Source organism: Carcharhinus amblyrhynchos, chromosome 15 (genome assembly GCF_965287045.1).
Source record: "Carcharhinus amblyrhynchos chromosome 15, sCarAmb.v2.hapA, whole genome shotgun sequence".
Classification (NCBI taxonomy): Eukaryota; Metazoa; Chordata; class Chondrichthyes; order Carcharhiniformes; family Carcharhinidae; genus Carcharhinus; species Carcharhinus amblyrhynchos.
This window is the reverse complement of record NC_137338.1, coordinates 12428991-12451276: the sequence shown is the minus strand read 5'-3', so window position 1 is coordinate 12451276 and position 22286 is coordinate 12428991. Positions and strand designations below refer to the sequence as shown.

At 46.8% G+C, this 22286-nt stretch overlaps 1 protein-coding gene across 1 annotated transcript in view; it reads left to right on the top strand.

Moving 5' to 3' along the window:
• Window positions 1-22286, top strand: part of bace2 (beta-secretase 2) — a 69587-nt gene that overhangs the window by 5481 nt on the left and 41820 nt on the right. Inside the window, exon 2 of the mRNA XM_080203418.1 lies at window positions 5517-5605. Coding sequence (XP_080059544.1) covers window positions 5517-5605 — 89 coding nt within the window. The remainder of the gene's footprint in view (window positions 1-5516; window positions 5606-22286) is intronic.

Here is a 22286-nt window from a genome sequence, read left to right as displayed (position 1 = left end):
TGAATGACCTCCCTCTGCACTGTAGGATTCTATGATGCTTGCATTGAGTATTTGAAGAAAGTATACCAGTATCACACCATTGCCAGAGAAAAGCAAAGTAAAATTGGCCTTCAAATATAACCCAGACAGGCTTGCGTTTATCTAGCCACTTTTCATGTCAAAATACCCCTTCAAGACATTTCATACAATTGCATTGAGGAAAGAAAGTGCTCAAAACATAATCAGATTGCAAATAGATCGTATTTATTGTTGAAGACCTAGAGCAAAGATTTAAGGCAATGATGAACAGTATGTGATTTTGAGACGTGGCAGTCTGTTGAAAGCTGGTTAGGGTAGTCCCTGATTTCAATCCAAAGAGATAAAGTTAACATAGATCCATCAGAGATTCCACCAACCCATTCTAAGCCTGAAATTCATTTTCCTTTTAAATCTTTCTGTGCCTTCATCTGCATTCTGACTTTAGTTAAAATCCACGTTTTGCTAACTTAAACCCTCCTTGCATACGCATAATCAATGACCCCACGTACTCTGGACATACTCTCTTCCGTGGGGAGAAAAGATAAAAAAGTCTGAGGTTACCTGCCAACCCGACTCAGGAACAGCTTCTTCCCTGCTGCCGTCTAATTTTTGAATGGACCTACCTCGTATTAAGTTGATCTTTCTCTACACCCTAGCTATGACTGTAACACTACATTCTGCACTCTCTCTTTTCCTTCCCCCCCATGTACGCTATGAAGGGTATGCTTTGTCTGTAAAGTGTGCAAGAAACAGTACTTTTCACTGTATCCCAATACATGTGACAATAATAAATCCCATCAAAAGTGACGCTTGTGAGCCACTTTGGCAGCATTGAGAGCTATGAAGGAATTCAAAATGTTGCATTAAATAAGCATTAAGTATAAAAACAGGCAATAATGTAAAAACTTGGACAGGTACATGGATGAGAGGGGTGTGGAGAGATATGGTCCAGGTGCGGGTCAGTGGGACTAGGCAGAAAAATGGTTTGGCACAGACAAGAAGGGCCAAAAGGCCTGTTTCTGTGCTGTAGTGTTCTATGGTTCTAAATGGTTCCACTGCCTAATTATGTGCACGCTATCATTAAAAAGTGATCCAGCAACCTCTGATTCTCTATGAGCAACAAGGCGGAAACTTGGTTACAGCGTAGCATGATCGGCATTGTAAGTTATCTGAATCCCTTGGCACACGTGCCTGAATTAAGATTTCCAGCCTGCAACTCCAGCTGAAATGCACCTTCTTCCTCTGCGTGAAAGCTAGACTTCAGGGCTCCAGTGTACCTCACGTGGTTCGATGTGACCCGGAGTGCTGACTGTGGGTGTTTTCCCCATGTGACTGGGATTATAACAGTGCGCTTCACAGACCCATCTCTTGTTCTTACCGCCTACTGATGGAATTATTTCTGCGCAGCGTTAAGCCAAAGCTGCTGGCAAAAGTAATTCCAGGAATAAAAAGAATAGCAGTATTTTGCAAACAAGCGGCTAGTCTGCAACTCCTCCATATGTTATCTGACAGGCTGTGTGTCTGATTGTTCCGCACTGGAGGTCCTTGTGGAATCCGGTCTAATTGATGAAGTACTATAATTCTGAAGACTAGTCGATCGCAAGTTAGATTTCAGTCCACTAGCCAGGAACCCTGTGTTCCATTCAAAGGCCCCGTATTGGCCAGCAATCTTTCTGTGGGTGGCACGGTGGTTAGCACTGCTGTCTCTCAGTGCCAGGAACTCCGGTTCAATTCTGGCCTCAGGTCACTGAGTAGAGTCTGCACGTTCTCCCCGCGTCTGCATCGTTTTCCTCCGGGTGCTCTGGTTTCCTCCCACAGTCCAAAGATGTGCAGGTTGGGTTGTTTGGCTATGCCAAAATTGCCCGTTAATGTTGGGGGATTAGCAGGATAACTAAATGGGATTACAGGGATAGGACCTAAGTGAGATTGTTATCAGTGTAGACTTGATGGGCCAAGTGGCCTCCTTCTGCACTGTAGGGATTCTATGATTCTCTGACGTTTTCCTCCGGCCCGAAACTTTTTTCTAAACATGCACACCTTTGGACTGTGGGAGGAAACCGGAGCATCCGGAAGAAACCCACGCAGACATAGGGAGAACGTGCAAACTCCACACAGTGACCCGAGGCCAGAATTGAACCTGAGTTCCTGGCGCTGTGAGGCAGCAGTGCTGACCACTGTGCCCACCCAGTGCTTTGTCCAAAAGATGGCATGTCTTGATGCTGTCGGCATTCCTACAATGCTGCATTGGCGAATGTCCATCGAGGTTCTCTGTTTAAGTCTCTGGAGTGGGATTTAAACTTCTGCACCCCACTGACTCCAAAGTGAGCGTGCCAGCATCAAACCAGGTCTGAGAAATGCTGCCCTGGTGTAGATGACAATTTCACGGGTGCCCATCCTCCTGCAATATCTGTCTTGAGTTCCTACCTTTAGTGGTTTGAGGTTTATCTGAAATTATCAAATGCCAGGCTTGCTGGTGACTGCAGGATTAGGGAGGTCAAAGGCAATTTGTGGCATAGTCTTCCCAAAACTTTATTTCCTGATAGGAGTTGTTTCGAGAGTAGCCTAGTACTTCACGTCGTTAGTGTGTGCTCAAACTGGACCAGATGCTGGGCACCACAACAGCTCAGTGACTATCACTGTTTGCTGTGCAGATACATGGATTTGGGCTGGTGTCTGTGGGAGTTTGCGCATTCTCCCCGTGCTTGCGTGGGTTTTCTTCGGGTGCTCCGGTTTCCTCCCACACCCCAAAGATGTGCTCTCAGGCTGATTGGTGTAACAAATTATCCCTAAATTAGTCTTCCCTCAATGTGGAATGCCATAAGCATAGACAAGGGTCATGGGTGGAGGGGAGACTCATAATGTTAAAATGGCGGCGTGGGTTCGTTGGGCCAAAGGGCCTGTTTTCCAGGCTGTTTTGTTTTGTTCTTTTGTTCTGAATTTGGGGAGAGAGCAAGATAAGAACTTGAGGCGTTTGAAATGAATTGAATACGTGAGGAGAAAAGGGAGCCATGGGGATGATGGGCTGAGTGACCTTTTGGCTTGTATCATTCCTTGAACAGCAGCATGGGTGTGGCCAAGAACGGAGGTCTGGACAGCCGGTGAAACAGTTACTGAGAGCAAACAAAATGTGAATTTATCACCACAAAGGGGAATTAATTTGCTCCTGATCCATTCTTCAAACATCTTGTCCTCGCCCACGACATCTCACTTCTGCTTCTCTCCTTCCCCCTTCAGTGAATGTGACTCCTGTCCATATTTCTCCACCTGGCTGACTTCATGGGATGGGTGTGGGTGGTGGGGAGACATGATGGTTCTTCGTGGAGGGTGCAGGCAGGGTGGGCCAGGCTGGGTTAGCTTGTAGCTGGACAGGGCTGAGAAGTGATGGCGGTGCCATTCCTGCTGACGTGGCAGCTGCTGAATCTGGTAGTTCTCACCTCCCAGTAGTTGCCTGTGGCTGTTTAATTTGCGTAATTGCTGAAATCTGAGGCTTATTGCCTTGTTTAAACATTGGAGTTGCCGATCTGTTTCTCGAGTGCCAGCTGGTTGTCTCTCTACCGTGCTGAAGGAGGCCATTCGGCCCATGAATCTGCACCGACAGGGCATCTTACTCAGTCTCGCCTCGCACGTTATCCTCTAACCCCAGGCATTTACCCCACAAATTGTTTAGCCTCCCAGCTGTAGTCCAGTAATAAAAGATGATGCAAGCCCAGCTGCTTCAGATTCGTAGAATCGTAGAGTCCTTAGAGTGCAGAAAGAGGACATTTGGCATGTCAAGTCTGCATTGACCACAATCCCATCCAGGTCCTATCCCCATAACCCCGTGCATTCACTTATCTAGTCCCCCCTGACATTAGGGGGCAATTTAGCACGCCAATCCACCAAACCCGCACATCTTTGGACTTTATTCTGTGGCTTTGGTGGATTGACCATGCTAAATTGTCCCCTAGTGTCAGGGGGGCTATCTAGGGTTAAAGGTTAATTTATGAGGACAGGGCCTGGGTGGGATTGTGGTCGGAGCAGACTTCTTTCCCTCTTTGTTTTTTTAACAGCTCCAGATGTACACATCCAACACCCTGTGCCACCTGTAACCTTTTATATATATCTTGGTGTGTACTATTAAACAATTAACATGCAAATGAGGCCTAAAGTGGAAAGTTGATGTTCGCCCATTTCTAACACTAATCCCCCTGATCTATCACAGAAATCATTGAATCCCTACAGTGCAGAAGGAGGCCATTTGGCCCATCATGTCTGCACGGCCAACAATTCCAACTAGGCCTTATCCCCGTAACCCCACATATTTATGCCACGAATCCCTCTAGCCTACGTATCCTCGGACACTAAATTGCAATTTAGCATGGCCAATGCACCTAATCTGCACATTTTTGGACTATGGGAGGAAACCGGGGCATCCAGAGGAAAACCCACACAGACACAGCGAGAACGTGCAGACTCCACATAGACTTTGACCCAAGCCGGGAATTGAACCCAGGTCCCTGGAGCTGTGAGGCAGCAGTGCTGACCACTGTGCCACCCACGTCTTTTAACTATGGATAAAACTGGAGTATCCAGAGGAAACTCTCACAGACGCTGGAAGAACATGCAAACAAAGCACAGGCAGGCAGTTAGCCAAGCCGGGAATCGAACCCAGAACCCTGGAGCTGTGAGGCAGCCGTGCTAACCACCGTGGTGTCCAATGTGAGGTCATCCTGGTTAAAGCAATAAAGTTGTTCACGGGGCGGAGGAGAGGTGGATGGTACTAGCATTGCCATTTTTAAGTGCCATTTTTAAGAAATTGAACCCCTTCTTCCTGCTTGTATTTGGCCCATGAGGGTTTAAATCCTTCCCCTGTCCTCACTGGTGTGATTTTTTTTTTAAGAACATAAGAAATAGGAGCAGGAGTAGGCCATCTGGCCCTTCGAGCCTGCCCCGCCGTTCAATAAGATCATGGCTGATCTGTCGTGGCTCAGTTCCACATTCCCGCCCTCTCCCCATAACCCTTAATCCCCTCTCTTATCAAAAACCCATCAACCCGCGTCTTAAAAATATTTAGCGAGGCAGCTTCCACCACTTCAACGGGCAGAGAATTCCAGAGATTCACCACCCTTTGAGTGAAGAAGTTCCTCCTCAACTCCGTTCTAAACCGCCTCCCCTTTATCCTGAGGCTGTGCCCCCTAGTCCTACTGTCCTTTCTGAGCGGGAAGAGCCTCTCCACCTCTATCCTATCCATCCCATTCATCATCTTATACGTCTCAATGAGATCTCCCCTCATTCTTCTAAACTCTAACGAGTACAAGCCTAATTTATTCAGCCTCTCCTCATAGCTCAACCCCCTCAACTCCGGCATCAGCCTAGTAAACCTAAAAAGCTGTATCTTATTTTCCTCCAATCTTCTGGCCTCTCCAGAAGTCAGTGAACTTGCTTTCTCTCTTCCCACTTTTTTTTAACGAATGTATACATTGTTTTGTAATGGCTTGTTATGTCTCCTTCACTTACAGATGAATATACTGGTTGATACGGGGAGCAGTAACTTTGCAGTAGCCGGTTCGCCATCTGATAATGTGAAGGCCTACTTTAAACCAGAATTGTGAGTACTCGGACATCAGCAGAGCGCTGTGTGGGGCAGGGAAGGAACTTGAGAGCTGCAGAAACATTGTAGTAAACACAGAATTAATGTTTTGAGTTGAAGTGACTTCTTAAAGAGCCATATAGGCGGCACAGCGGTTAGCACTGCTGCTTCACAGCACCAGGGATCTGGGTTCGATTCCCACTTGGGTCACTGTCTGTGTGGAGTTTGCACATTCTCCCCGTGTCTGTGTGGGTTTCCTCCGCGTGCTGCAGTTTCCCCTCACAGTCCAAATGATGTGCAGACTAGGTTGATTGGCTGTGCCAAATTGCCCCTTAGTGTCCCGGAGTGTTTTGGTTAGATACTAAGTATATGGAGATGGGAATTGTGGGATTGTTGTCGGTGCAGACTCGATGGGTCGAATGGCCACCTTCTGCACTGAAAAGATTCAGTATTGGGCTCTGCTTGTTTCCCCCACAGATGCTGCCAGACCTGTTGAGCATATCCAGCACTTAAGTGAATACTGCGGATGCTGGAATCTGAAATGGAAAAGCAGGTCTGACAGCATCTGTGGGGAGAGAATAGAGCCGATGTTTTGAGTCTTGATGACCCTGTGTCAGAGCCCAGAGCTTTGTGTTTCTTATTTCCAGTTTCCAGAATCTGCAGTACTTTGCTTCCGTTACAGGATAAATTGTTAGCAGTTAGTGAAGTCAGAAATCTTGATCGAGAAGTATATTGTGCTGATTGAAAGTCTTCATTGTGGAAAATGTTTCTATTTTTGCACAAGTCACATTGAGGGGCCGTGGCCCAAAGTGTCCTGAGGCTGGAAAAGTTAATGGTGGGGTGAGGCTGAAACAAACTCGCAATTATCTCCACCTCTTGTAGTCTCCGGATACCCCCAAAGCACCTCATGACCAATTTCAAAAGTGAAGCTGTTGGCATGTAGGGAAAGACAAAAGCCATTGTGTACCCGGCAAGTTCCCGTGACCCCAGTTAATCTAGGGATGGTGTTCAAGAGGAAATGTTGGCCAGGACACTGGTAGAACTTGACTGCTCTTTAAAACATGCCATAGAATTGTTTTATATTCATCCATGTTGTCTGTAAGAAACTTGGTTTGTTCTCACTGGAACGATGGAAGTTGAGGGGCCATCTAATAAAAGTCTACAAGATTGAGGGGCATGGACAGAGTGGATTGTCAGAATCCTTTTCCCAGGGTGGAAGAGTCAGTTACCAGAGGGCATTGGTTTAAGGCACGAGGTGCAAGGTTTAAAGGAAATGTACGGGGTCAAGTTTTTTTACACAGAGGGTAGTGGGTGCCTGGAAATCGATGCTGGGGGAGGAAGTGGAAGCAGATACAATTGTGACTTTTAAGGGTCATCTGGACAAATACATGAATAGGATGGGAATAGAGGGGTATGGTCCCTGGAAGGGTTAGGGGGTTTTAGCTCAGTCGGGCAGCATGGTCGATGCAGACTTGGAGGGCCTGTTCCTGTGCTGTAATTTTCTTTGCTCTTTGTTCGTCTGGTTTAACGCAACTTTGTGAAGGTGACGCTTTCAACAAAGTGGGGTTCCTTCAGTGCTGTACTGCAGCGTCAGCCTAGATGACGTGCTGAGTCCCCTGGAGTGAGGCTCGAATGTGCATTTTTGAGTCAGAGAGGGTGATTGCTGAGCCAGGGATGACACTTCAAACATGCCAAGGCTCCGTTGACAGCACCTTCCAAAATCTGTGACCTTTACCACCCAAAAATAAACAAAGACAGCCAACTGATGGAAACGCCACCACCTGCAAGTACCCATCCAAGTAGCACACCATCCTGAATTGGAAGTATATCGCTGTTCCCTCACTGGCGCTGGGTCAAAATCCTGGAACTCCTTCCCTAACAGCACTGTGGGTATACCTGCAGTTCACCACCTTCCCGAGGGCAATTAAGGATGGACAATAAATAATAGCCACTGCCATTCGCATCCCAGGAACGATTTTCTGTTAAACGGACAGGCGTGAACATAGAGGAGCACAAGTATGCCGTATGGCAGCCCCAACCCTGCTGTTGGTTCATTAAGATCGTACCTGGTCTTCTGCCTTAACTCCACTTTATTACCCCATCCCCATATCCTGTCGTTCAATGAAATGTCCAAATGTCTATCACAAGGCCATCCTGGTACTGTATGAAATTTAATGACCTATAAAATAGGTTCATTTTGGAAAAATACCAAGTTCAAATTAAGGCTGGCACAGTGGTTAGCATTGGTTCAATTTCGGCCTTGGTTGAATGTATGTGTGGAGCCCCCATGGATGTGCTCCAGTTTCCTTCCACAGTCTAAAGATATGCCGATTAGGGTGGTAGGCTAAATTGCCCCTTACTGTCCAAAGATGTGTAAGTTAGTGGGGTGGCACAGTGCTTAGCACTGCTGCCTCACAGTGCCAGGAACCCAGGTTCAATTCCCAACTTGGGTCACTGCCTGTACGGAGTCTGCACATTCTCCCTGTGTCAGCATGGGTTTTCTCCAGATGCTGCGGTTTCCTCCCAGAGTCCAAGGATGTGCGGGTTAGGTGGATTGGCCGTGCTAACTTTCCCCTTAAGTGTTAGGAGGTCGAGCAGGGTAAGTGCATGGGGTTATGGGGATAGGATCTTGATGGGTTTGTGGTGAGTGCAGACCCAAAGGGCATCATGCACTGTAGGATTCTAAACATATGGGGTTTCAGGGATAGGATGTGGGTGAGATGCTCTTTCAGAGAGTGGGTGCAGAATTGATGGGCTGAGTAGCCTCCTTCTGCACTGTAGGGATTCTATGATTCTAAATCCATGTTCAATTATGACAAAAATGTAATGTTTTGGTGTGTTTAGTTTTCACACGGCTCTGTGAGATTACATACAATTTCTACTATAGATGTGGGAATTAATAATGGAACAAGTGTTGGGAATTACACACAGGCTTGGATCATTCGCTGGCATGACATTTATATAAATTCATTACTTGGGCTGTAGCAGACAGTAGCACAGAACGTTTTCCTTTGTTTTAAAAGTTGCATTATTTGAAATGCTGCCGCACATTTATCTGAGCTTTTGAATTTGAATGAGTCACATAACGACCTTGTTGCCCATTTGATCAGTGTTATCTCGTTGGAAGGGAATGATAACCGTTTCGTTCCCTCTTTTCCCTGATTGTTGAGGTAATTTTTCCCGCCCGTTTTGTGTGTTTGCTTTCTCTAATCCATCATTGTGATTGGAATGAGTCATTTTTCTCTTATCATTTTAAGTAACTTTGAAAATGGGGATTGCTACATAGTAACCAAGACAGAGCTCCACAGATGTGCGTGCGTGTGTGTGCATCAGTTGTCTATATGCTGAAACTAATTTTGTCAAAATTACTTCTTCGTAATGGACACATCTATTTGAGACGTTTAATGTGCATGAATTAATGGTCAGTAGCCTAAGCAATTGTTTTGTCAAGAATATTGAGCCGGTGTACTGGGAAAGTGCGAGAATTCCCATGGTGACTGTTTCCCAGACCATTAACTTGTGGTTCTCTGCACTATGGCTCTTTCAAAGATCTGCCTTTTACTTGCTGGTAAAAGATGCATTTGAACCTCACCGGCTAGCCCACATGTTCAGTCCCACTTCACTGTGCCCCTGTCTGTCTGTTAAGGGCTAAGTGGGACTTGGAGGATTTGCTCCAAATTAACCAGAGTCTGTTTCCCAAACCTTACTGAACTGAACCAATGTCTTTGCAATCGAAATTATGGCATGCACAGGCATTCATAGAATCCCTACAGTGTAGAAGGAGGCCATTCGTCTCATCGACAATAACCCCACCCAAGCTCTATCCTTGTCACCCCACGTAATCCCCCAGACACTAAGGGAAATACCACACAGACCTGTTTCCCGTAACCCCAGGTATTTACCTCGCTAATCGCCCCAACCTACACATCTTGGGACACCAAGGGGCAATTTAGCATGATGTGGAGATGCCAGCGTTGGACTGGGGTAAACACAGTAAGAAGTCTACCAACACCAGGTTTAAGTCCAACCGATTTATTTGATAGTGGGTTTATTTGATTTTATTTTATTCTATCAAATATATCAGTTGGACTTAAAACCTGGTGTTGTCAGACTTCTTACCGTAATTTAGCATGGCCAGTCCACCTAACCTGCACGTCTTTGGAGTGTGGGAGGAAACTGGAACACCCAGCGGAAACCCACGCAGACACAGGGAGAACGTGCAAACGCCACACAGTCACCCAAGGCCAGAATTGAACCCGGTCCCTGGCACTGTGAGGCAGCAGTGCTAACCACTGTGCCACCGTGCTGCTCATATTCTGCCACATCTTTCTGCTTCTCTGTTGTATTTCAGCCATAAATTGGATCAGGTAAATAAATTTATATGCTTTTTATTGGGTTACACAGCATTTCACTACTTTTTAAAGTGCTATTTTGTTGACTTGCGTTATTTTCCACCGAGAAACAGATAGAATGTGGACAGATAGACTCGTAATAGGCTCCAGTAAGCAATATACCATGGTTTTTAGTGTTTGATCAACTTTGGCATGCTAATCAGAACGTGCCATGTATAAGGATAGGAGTTTCAGCTCATAACCTCTACATTTAAAGACATTGTCAACCTGCTGTGGATGTGGAATCACGTTGCGGAGTAGGGAAAGGCCATATTAGTCTATTTTGTAAGTGCCAATGTATTGTGAAATCGTGCAGGTCCTTTCTGAATCTTTTGGATGTCCCAAAATATTTCACAGCCGGTTAGATACTTGATGAAGGTGCTTTGCTATTCCAATTTGGGGAAAGGTGCTGTGCATCCGGCACACATCGAGTTCCCACAAACACGAGTGAGACAACTGATCAGATAATTTGAAAGCAAAATACTGCGGATGCTGGAATCTGAAACAAAAAGTGCTGGAAAATCTCAGCAGATCTAACAGCATCTGTGGAGAGAGAATAGGGTGAACGTTGCTCTGATGAAGGATCTTCCAGGCTCAAAACGTTGGATCTATTCTCTCTTCACAGGTGCTGTCCGACCTGCTGAGATTTTCCAGCATTTTCTGTTTTTGATCGGATCATTCGTTCTCCTATTAAGGCCAGGACACCAGATAAACATCCTTGCTGTTTAAAGTTCCGTGGGATCTTATTCATTTGCGAGAGGGCAGGGCTTAGCCTCTCTGTTGGAAATTGTAGCACTCTCCCCAGTACTGGAAACATTGGGACGGAAGTAAGGCCTCGTAATCCATCAAGCCTATTTTGCCAATCAATTGGATTGTCTCTATCTTAATTCCATCTATTTGCCTCCACTCAGTATCACTTCCCACTCTTGCCCAGTGAAAGATTATGGGTGGAAGTCTCAATTCTTGAGACTAAGTACACTAGAGTTCCCGCTGGCCGGAATGGCAGGATCCTGCACCAGATTCTTTGCTTGGAAGCTCATTGATTATGCACAGGTCAGTTCCCCACCAAATCACCCAGCGAGCTGACTCGATTTATCTGGCTGCTATCGGCTAGCTGGCTCAAACGTCCAGGTGCTACATGTAAAGGCCGTTCTAGCACACACATATCTCTGTCTGTCTCCAACTGACCAGAACCCAGAGGGGAAAGGCTCACAGCCTCAAGAAGAAGCCTGTCCCTCGATTCAACCTTCTGAGCCCATCACTTGTGAGACACCCAGGCCCAACTTGGGCCTCTATCCACACCATCTGGAATCTTCATATCTCTCCTTCCAGCACACAATATGGTATCCCTTCGACCTCCTTATTTGAGTATTTCAGGCCAGTCTTTTTGGGTCCAGCTTCCCTCCATCTTCCATTATTCATCATCCTCTTCCATCTTCTTACACCTCTGCCTACCCACCTATCCTAACATAGCCCTCGTTCCACTATTTCTTCCCGCCCACCCGTGTGCGCACTCCTCTGTCATCATCAGCCGCCCAACCCTTGTTGAATTCTGGACCGTGGGGATGGGGGGGTCCATGAATCCTATAGCAGTGCTGTGTGCAAAGACAGCTCTGCATGGTGCTCTAGGGCACACATCCATCTGCCCTAGTAGAGTGGCATTCAGAACCGCAGAAGTGGCACAGCGCAATGCAGGTAGGCTATCTTCCACTCACCTCGAAGCCTCTCGTGAACTGAGATCTGCCTTGCAAAACGGGCCTTCCAAACAAGCTTGAAGCCAATGTGATTTGCCGCTGGCCTGATTGGAAGGCCTGATGAGATTCCGTCAATCCACTGTTTTAATGAACAGTCGTCAGGTGTGGATGGTGTTCACGGCTGTGGGAGAGCCACCACGCCACCGGAGAACTGCAGACTGTTTTTACGTTGTGGGTTTCTGGCTTCTAGCTCCTGCTGGATTCTCCACTCCTGCCTAATGCCACACCCACCATGCACGGGATGAGAATCTTGCCCTCTCTGTCTTGACAGCACCAATTGTCCCGACATTTGTGTAAAACAATTCCATTCTTATACACGTTGTATCGAAAAAATGCTTCCTGATTTACATTTTCTGTCTCTTGGTCCTAACTGTCGATTGTGGTCCTCCATAGCATAAGAAGCACTTGGACAGAGGTATGCAAACAGATGCCTTGTGTGGAATTTTCCTTCCTTTTAAGAAAAGGATGTTAATGCTGTATTAGAGCCTCTTATTCCTCTCTCTAGCTATCAGTTTATCCTTCCATGTTGCAGAGCAGCACAGTGGTTAGCATTGCTGCCTCCCAGCACTGGGGACCAGAGTTCTATTTCGGCCTCGGTTGTGTGCAGAGTTTTGCACATTCCCCCCATGTCTGGGTGGGTTTGCTCCGGTTTCCTCCCGCAGTCCAAAGATGTGCGGGTTAGGTTGATTGGCCATGCTAAATTAACTCTAGGGTAAGGGGAATTAGCAGGATAAACGTGAGGGGTTTTCAGGAATAGGGACTGGATGGGATTGTGATCGGTGCAGACTCGATGGGCCAAATGGCCTCCTTCTGCACTGTAGGATTCTATGATTATCTTACTTCATCATGATGCTGATGGGTTTAGCAGCAGCCCAACCAGTGAAGGGTCATGTTTGAGTAAATAACCAAGGGGAAGCAGGAAGTTGTTAGCTTTTATTATATTTTAAAGTCCATCAAAATTCTTGTACCAAATTCTCTGGCCAGCGGCCAGCTACCTGTGCACTCAAACCCAATGTACCAGGAAGTACAGTGATTTGTGGAGTAGAAAATCCAGTATGTTTTGCGTGCGAAACACCTGATGAGGAATGGCTAAATCATGAGTCTGGGGGTGAAACTATAATTTTATGTTGACTGAGTCACGCCACTTTTTCCCAGCATTAGGGACATGTTGACATTATTTTTAGATGTAGTCGACTTAATATCTTGAATCAAAAATCCTTTATAAACTTGCCTAATGTAAGTTTAAAGTTTATTTATTAGTGTCACAAGTAGACTTACATTAACACTGCAATGAAATTACTGTGACAGTCCCCTAGTCGTCACACTCCAGCGCCTGTTTGGGTACACTGAGGGAGAACTTAGCGTGGCCAAACCACCGAACCAGCACATCCTTGGAACTATGGGAGGAAACTGGAGAACCTGGAGGAAACCCATGCAGACATGGGGAGGACATGCAGACTCCGCACAGACACTGACCCAAACTGGGAATGGAATCCGGGTACCTGGTCCTGTGTGGCAGCAGTGTTAATCACTGTGCCACACTCGACCTATCTATCTGTCTCTACAGGACAGGAATATTTATTGCGGGAGGTGGACAGCCTCCATATTTTGGCAACTAACGTTAAGGAGCGGAAATCTCTCCAACCAGCACATTCAACTGACTCAATGTTCCAACTGTTTAGAGGCTAATCATCAACCAAATTTCTAAACTCTTACTCCCACCTCCAAACTGGCGAAAGAAAGACACATTGTGAATGGAGAAAGGTTAAATGTGGTTTTGGAGTTCCAAAGGATGCAATAAGACGGCGAGGGTGGATGGGGGAGGAATATAGAGTGTCTACGTGCAAACGGGAAAGAGCAGAAAATGGGATGCAAGTGTGAGGTTTTGTGGGCATTGTAGTGAGGCTGGAATACTGCGGAGTGTACAGTACTGTGGAGGAGCCTGAAGTGAGGAAGGTGGCTATAGAGTCCTACAAGATGGAGGGTTGTGTGCTGGATGAGAGCGCTGATTGGCAGAGGTGGGAAAGGCAGAGCACTCCGGAAGCATGCTGTGCAAGATCGATAAGGACTCGAAGAGGGAGGCGGTGAGATGCTGATACTGATGGGGCTTGATGAGCCGACTCTTGCAGCAGAAACACCGATGTGTACCAGTTGGGCTGAATGTGCGTTATGAACAAAGGGCTGCATTTTAAACTCTGATTTGTGTGCAAACGTGGGTGCTACAACAGGAGTGGGCAAGAAGTGCCCATGTTGGCACTGTGGCCCAGGCCAATTAGCTCCTGGAGCTTGGTTAGAAGTAGTTCTGGGAGCAGTCAGATCTTCCTGGGATGGCTTGTCTTATAAAGAAAAGCTGAACAGACTGGGCTATTACCCATTGGAATTTATTATACTGGGAGGTGACGATAGTAAGTCTGCGAAGGCGGAAGTCCCTTCACTAACAGCAGTACACAGAGTGCTAGCAATCAGCAGTCTATCTCCGGGGGTGTCAGAGGAACTGACGCTGCTGGTTAAGTTCCGGGCAAAGACTCCCTGATTGGCCCATCGATTGGATCCTCAATCAGGGAGCTCATACTCCAATAGGCCAACCTCAATGGCCTGATTGAAGTCATTAAGTGACCTTATCAAAACAAGTCCTGAAAGGACTGATTAGGTGGATACTGGGAAGATGTTTTCACTTGCAGGGAGACTAGAGTGACAAGACACGTCCCCTTCTTAAAAATAGGGAGACTGAGAGTTTTTTTTTCCCTCTAAGCGTGGTTACTGTGTGAAATTCTATTCCCCAGAATGCTGTGGAGGCTGGGCTTATTCGAGGCTGATGGACAAGGGAGTCGAGGCTTATGGACGACAGGCACGAGAGATCACAGCTAAATCAGCCGTGATCTTATCGAATGGCAGAGCAGGCACAAGGTGCTGACTGGCCTCTTCGTGTCCCTAAGTCCTATGACATTGTCGCCATTATCCAGAATGGATAACTGCTCCATCCTAATCCAGAGGACTGGAAAATGGGAGCAGGATTTGCCCCTGCAGTCAGGGGAACTGAGGGAATTGAGCATGGAGCATAGATAGTGCCTGCTGTCTGAAAGATGCAGTGCAGCAGCTCCCAAACTTGCCCCCCCCCCAGTGCCTGGAAGACTAAGGGCAGCCAGTGCATGGAGGACATTTCCTCAGTGTTGCATGATATCCCATGTTTTATATCTCTTTCCCCATTCCTCAATTGTTGCTTGGTCCAAATCCTAAGTAGCAGCACCATGAGAATCCATGGAAGTTGCAGAGACAACGAGGGATGTGTTGGAACAAAAATAGCTGGTCGCTCAGGCCCGCACCCTGAGATTGATTTTATTTTCAACAATGGTGGGTTCAAACCTGCTAAGAGCCTGGTTAGGAATACCAACCTGCCGTACCAATCATCAGTCTGTCCCAGGGAAGGGTTAAAATCAAACACGAAGCCTTAGAATGCTGCCAGCATATTTTTAGTCCTGCCACGTGACGGAATTAAAGCCAAAAAAAAAATTAAGCCATCGGTCAAAGGAGGAGGGAGTTTCCATGGAGCTGTCAGCAATCGGAAGACTGATGAGAATTGATTACCTAATTACTAAGATGCGTGGCGTTAACTGTATGGTGCAAACTGTTAATATTACTCACATCTTATGTTCTGCGTTCTGTACCAGTTTTTCTATTCGAGGAAACTTCTGAGGAGAGTAAGTGCAGTAAGTTTCAGTGAAAATGTACCCTGACCTCTGGAAAAATACCTGACACTGGCAATGAAATATCAAACTGTCCACCATAATGACAATTCCTCTTGGATTATCCCTCTTTAATAGAGGCAATCTGCAAACACTCAATAATATGTGATAGATAATATTTGGGTTTGTTCAGGGGCAATGCTGAAGCCAATGGCAGCCGGGACATTCCGACCCCATTCGTAGAAATGTAGGAGCAAAAGGAGGCCATTCGGCCCTGCTCCGTCATTCATTAAGATCATGACTGATCTTCCAACTCAATAGCCTAATCCTGCTTTCTCCCCATAACCTTTGATCCAGTTCGTACCAAGTGCCGTATCCAGCCGCCTCTTGATTGCATTCAGTGTTGTGGGTTTTTGAGTTACACAACTGTGAGTAAGAGGGCAGGTTGTCCTGGAGGGTGGGGACAAGTCACAGAATCATACAGTTCAGAAGAGGCCCTTTGGCCCATGGAGTTTCTACTGGCACGTGTAAAACACTAATCACAGCACGGTGCTGATATCAGCACAGACCATCAGCGCTCACTGATTCAGTGCAGGGAGAGGTTCAGTTGTTGCGGTAAGGTGAGTATATTGACTCGTTCGCACAGAGCTGCAAGGGAAGGTATACTGCAGCTAACATGTAAGACATGACACTTACAAGCTGTGTACACAGCTTAAATTAGGAGGGCGCAGAATGTGTACTGTTACGCACAGAGCAATATCTCTCCATCGCTATCACATATATATCGCATGTTTAAAAGATACTGACATGAGTGCATTTACAATGAAAAGGGCTGTATAATAACTCCTTTTGTGTCTCAAACAGGTCCCAACTGCCCTCCCTCGACCCCCATACCTCAGCCCAGATCAGCCCTCCGGCTTCAAGAGGAGGTCAGAGGGGGCAGTATCACATCATTTTAGTCCGCACATCACCAACCCTGACACAGGCACATCAGTGGAGTGTAATGTGTGTAGACGTCAGTGGAACGGGGTGAAAGTCATTGCAGTCGCAGGAATGGTGTCTGAGATGTCTGTACGCCATTTTTGACGAAGGGAGGAAATTCTCAGGAATGTAGAGCCCTGGGAGTCCTTTTGGGACAGCAGTAGATGTGTGGACATCTAGTGGAGCTCTCTGAGGCAGTGGGAGCTCTGGGACTGGGAATGGAGGTGTTCGTCACCATCATGAGTTCCGTTTTGACTCCGGGGCTGAACCACATGAGTTCCGGCCACGAGAAATTGGCCAATCTCATGGACTGACACGTGCAACAACATCTGGAGTGAACGCAAGAGCAACGTCCCTGCCGGAAAAAGGGTACAAGGCTCCTGGAGTGGCCTGGGTCAGTCCACTCAGAGTATGTGCGCTAACATCCATGGAATAGATGAGGAGCTGAGTACCTTTTTCAACAAGAATGGGCAGCACTACCAGCCACTCCACCTGGAGGCCAACCCAGGGCGGTGCAGGTCACTGAGGAGGGCAAAGCCCCCCCCCTCTCCCCCCACCCCCCACACACAGTTCCTCTATCAGTGTCTTATTACCAGTTATCTGTGATTATGTGAGGGAGTGAGGTTGTGAATAACTTGTACCGGGCGTGCTTACAAGATGGTTACGATAGTTTCAGCCATATGAATGTGAGTTGAGTCCACCTCATAAACGTTTAATCTCTGCCTTGTGGAGGGGAATGGGCAGTCCCATGAATAACACTGGAGTCAATATACAAGATCCTTGGGCGGATTGTACGTCAGCAGGGGCTGGCTGATGGCAATTGTGATATGGGAGGGCGGAGGGATAGAATATATTTTGCCCAAGGAGTGGTGATCTCTTCCTCTTGCGCAGGGCTACCTCTGGCTACGTGGCTATCTCACTCAGCTGATGAGCTGTTGGTGGCTCCCTCATCCTCAAAGTCTTCCAAATGGACAGGGACTTCCTCCATCGTCTCCTCTTCATTTTCCTCATCCCCTAAGATTGGATCAGTGCCTGGGGTGGTGCTGTCGTTGATTTTGTAGGCCTCTTCACTCTGCAATGTTGTGCAGTAATGCAGCACATGGCACAACTGTTCCTGATACTGTTGTCAGGGCAAATTGCAGAGCTCCACTTGAACGATTTGAAGCACCTTTATAAATGGCATGCTTGATGGTACACCTTACCTTGACATGGCTGCTGTTGTAGTTGCACACACTCTCAGGGCTCAAGAAAGGGGGTCATTAGCCAAGTTATTAAAAGGATAGTCCTTGCCCCTCAGAATTGAGCCGTGGATCTGTGCTGGTGCCTTGAAATAATTGAGGGAGTTGGGAATTCCTCAGTGAAGGAGTTGTAGGAGTTACCAAACCTTATGTGTACCTGATTGAAGGGTTTGTGGTGGTCACAAACCACCCGTACACTGAGTGGCAGGACTTGCAGGTGACACAAGTGACCACAGTTTGAATTAGGGTCTTTGTGGCAACAAGTGTGGTCAATAACACGTGAGGGAAGCCTGCTAATTAGGCAAAGGCCATGGCTTTCTGCATCCGAAACACCGAATCTACAGGGAAATTGAGATTCCCTACATGAGCAAATAAGACATTAGTTGCAGCCTTGTGCTGTTGCATGATACGTAGTGGACATGGCTCCTAATGATCACAGGAAAGATCCTGAGATGTAAAAGTTGAGTGAGAGTTGCTTTTACAGTGACTGGCAGGGAGGGCAGGAAGTGGATGGATTGTGTACTGCTAAACCACATGCCACATATCTCTGTCCATCTCACGGCTGAGCCTCCATCGCTAAAGTTCTCTGTCATCTTGAAATATGATGCCCTACCTCTATACACCCTTTCACAGGATAATACCCCTGCTTGCCCTGCCTTTCCTCCTCTTCCGCCTTCCTCAATACTTTCTTCCCTCCCTATGGCTGTTCACGGTGACTGGCTCTGGCTTCTGTGTGAGGATGCCATTCCCAGCTTCTATGTTCCTTGGCATATAGCGCAACAGACCTCCCCCTCCAGCATTCTTCCTGGCAACTGATTTAAGACCAAGAACCTCCCTGCTCCTCCCTTGTGTTATGGGAAGACAGTTGGAATTTATTCTGTGCCAGTAATGGAACAGTAAATAAAAGTTTGAAGCAAATTCCGTGGGGGTACCAAGTTCTCCGACTGATTCCTTTGGCTATCCCAAGAATAATGCAAAGCTCCAATCTACTGTTAGCAGATCAATTTTACACATTTTGGGATCCACACTTCTAGGCTTCCAGAATCTGACTTGCGGGGAGGCAGCTGGTTCAGTAAAACATAAATGCGCAAAACACATTCCGCCACCATTTGCCGTTTACAAAAAAGTGAGAAGTGCCCGTGTTCGCAGGCAGACTTGGAATGTTTGGACCATTCTATCCTGCTATTTTCACCAAGCCTCTTGCTCCATCATTGGAGGAAGTCTTGGACTCTGTTTCTGTAATCTCCTCCTGTCACTGGAGACCTCCGGAAAGGGCCAGACAAGTCTCTGATTTAAGGTTCCTTCTCAAAGAGAAGCATCCGCTTGACCTGGGGAGGTGATGGCCAAGTGGTATTATCGCGAGCTGAGTTCTGGATTAAGAGTCTAATGTTCTGGGGACCTGGGTTCGAATCCCGCCACGGCAGATGGTGCCATGTGAATTCAATAAAAAAAAATCTGGAATTAAGAATCTACTGATGACCGCGAAGCCTCTGTTGGAAAAACCCATCTGGTTCACAAATGTCCTTTAGGGAAGGAAATCTGCCATCCTTACCTGGTCTGGCCGACATGTGAATCCAGAGCCAGAGCAATATGGTTGACTCTCAACTGCCCTCAGGGATGGGCAGTAAACGTTGGCCAGCCAGCCAGCCAGCCAGCGACGCCTATGTCCCACGGATGAATTAAAAAAAAGTACTGCGCTCCCTCGGTGCATGATTTTTATGTGCGAGTCTGGGAGTTGGATTTGAGCCCGCTCCTTCCCGAATTGAAAGACTACCAGCTAAACACGGCTAACACCTCGCTGCAATTCTGAGCCACACGGACGATTTCTGTGATCAGTCTCTCCGAAACTGGCCTGTCAAATAAATTGCAATTTCCCTTTGCCCTCAGCTACAAACATAAAGCCTTTATTTTTCCCTGAAATTAAATTTTAAGCAAAGTTGCCTGAAGAGAAGGCTGGCTAATGTCATTTTAACTGATCAGTGCTCTGAAGAACAGCAAGACTTGTCTAGTTAATTGGAAACCAATTGCTGCTGCTTTTATTTCCTTTGGGCTTTCTCCTCCACCTCCTTACTCTCTGTTGGATTTTTTTTTTGTTTGTGTCCCATACCCCTCGCTAGATAGATGGCAAAGACTAGCAACAATGGACAGATCCCGGCGCCTAGTGCATTATTTAATATAAAAATAACTTTGCTGGGTTTTATAGGTGTTTATTACTCTTCTATGCCACTAATCATTTCAGCCTTGTGCTCGCATTAGTGTTTTAAGCTTCAGTTTTGCCAGTTGTTGGCTGTTGGCTCTCCGCCAAACTCCTCGGGAGGTATAATATCTGGTAATTATTAACTAAGGTTGAGCAGATATTGCTTGCTGGGGTGTAAAATACTGAGAATCTGTCCTAATTAAGAGAGTCTGCACAGCAAAGTAGTGAAGGGTGCAGCAGTCTAGTGGAACAAGTCGCCTTTTGGTGGCTCCAGCCACTGAAAGCCAGCTGGATTGGACTGTGGCCCAAAGAATGTTGCCCCATTTGCATTCAGGTGCCAAGTATGGAATATTCACAGTATTTTTTTTTCAGTCAGATTTCTCACATTGTCCCTATAGTCAAGCTGTCTCTGTACACTTACTTTCACTAGTACACAGCATCAGGGATCCAGGTTCGATTCTCGGCTTGGGGCACTGTCCATAGAACCATAGAAAATTACAGCTCAGAAACAGGCCTTTTGGCCCTTCTTGTCTGTGATAGTCCCACTGACCTACACTTGAACCATATCCCTCCACACCCCTCTCATCTATGAACCCGTCCAAGTTTTTCTTAAATGTTAAAAGTGACCCCGCATTTACCACTTTACCCGGCAGCTCATAAGAACGTAACATAAGAAATAGGAGCAGGAGTAGGCCATCTAGCCCCTCGAGCCTGCCCTGCCATTCAATAAGATCATGGCTGATCTGAAGTGACTCAGTTCCACTTTCCTGCTTTCTCCCCATAACCCTTAATCCCCTTGCCTACCAAAAACCTATCTAGTCTTAGATATATTTAGCGAGGCAGCCTCCACCACTTCAACAGGCAGAGAATTCCAGAGATTCACCACCCTCTGAGTGAAGAAGTTCCTCCTCAACTCCGTTCTAAACTGCTTCCCCCCCCCCCCTTATCTTGAGGCTGTGCCATCTACTGTCCTTTCTGAGTGTGAAGAACCTCTCCACCTCTACCCTATCCATCCCTTTCATCATCTTATACGTCTCAATAAGATCCCCCCTCATCCTTCTAAACTCTAACGAGTACAAGCCCAGTCTATTCAGCCTCTCTTCATAGCTCAACCCCTTCAACTCCGGTATCAGCCTAGTGAACCTCCTCTGCACTCTCTCCAAGGCCAAAATATCCTTGCGCAAGTGCGGCGACCAAAACTGCACACAGTACTCCAGCTGCGGCCTCACCAGTACCCTGTACAGTTGCAGCAAGACCTCCCTACTTTTATATTCAATCCCCCTCGCTATGAAGGCCAGCATCCTATTCGCCTTCCTGACCACCTGCTGCACCTGTCGCCTGGGTTTTTGCGACTCATGCACAAGGACCCCCAGGTCCCTCTGCACCGTAGCATGCTGCAGCTTTTCGCCCTGTAAGTAGTAGTCCTTCCTACTACTATTCCTACCAAACTGGATAACCTCACACTTGCCAACATTGTATTCCACCTGCCAGGTCCTCGCCCACTCGCTCAGCCTATCTGGATCCCTCTGCAGACTTTCTACACCCTCCGCACAATTTGCTGTTCCACTTATCTTTGTGTCATCAGCAAATTTCGACACCTTACACTCGGCTCCCTCCTCCAGATCATCTATATGAATAGTAAATAGCTGAGGCCCCAGCACCGATCCCTGGGGCACTCCACTAGTCACTAACCGCCAATCCGAATAGCACCCATTGACCCCCACTCTCTGCCTCCTATTTGACAGCCAATCCCCTATCCACACAGCTCATTCCACACCCACCACTCTCTGCGTGAAGAAGCCCCCCTGCTAATATTCCCTTTAAACTTTTCTCCTTTCACCCTTAACCCATGCCCTCTGGTGTTTTTTGTCCCCTGGCCTCAGTGGAAAAAGCCTGCTTGCATTCGCTCTATCAAAATCTTATACACCTCTATCAAATCTCCCCTCATTCTTCTACGCTCCAGGGAATAAAGTCCTAACCTATTCAATCTCTCTCTATAACTTAGCTTCTCTGCAGAGTCAGCACATTGCCCCTGTGTCTGTGTGGGTTTCCTCCAGATGCTCCCATTTCCTCCCACAGTCCAAAAGGTTAGGTGCATTGACCATGCTAAATTCTCCCTCACTATACCCAAACAGGTGCCACCAGAGTATGACTAGGGGATTTTCACACTAACTTCATTGCAGTGTTAATGTAAGTCTACTTGTGACACAAATAAACCAGAGTCCATTTTAGTGAAGAATTGTTGACTACATTTTGGAGAGGGCATAAGGGGAAAGAGAGACCATAGCAACAGGCACTAAGGGGAATATTTCTTCCCTCCCACACCCCCAATAAAATTTTTGCTGTGTTTTGCAACTTTTTTTTGGAACTTACCAGTGCACTTGAGGTAGTACTGATGAAACTGTTCTTGAGATACAAATTTTTTTTACCCCTTTGTCTCCGCTCCACTTGTCTC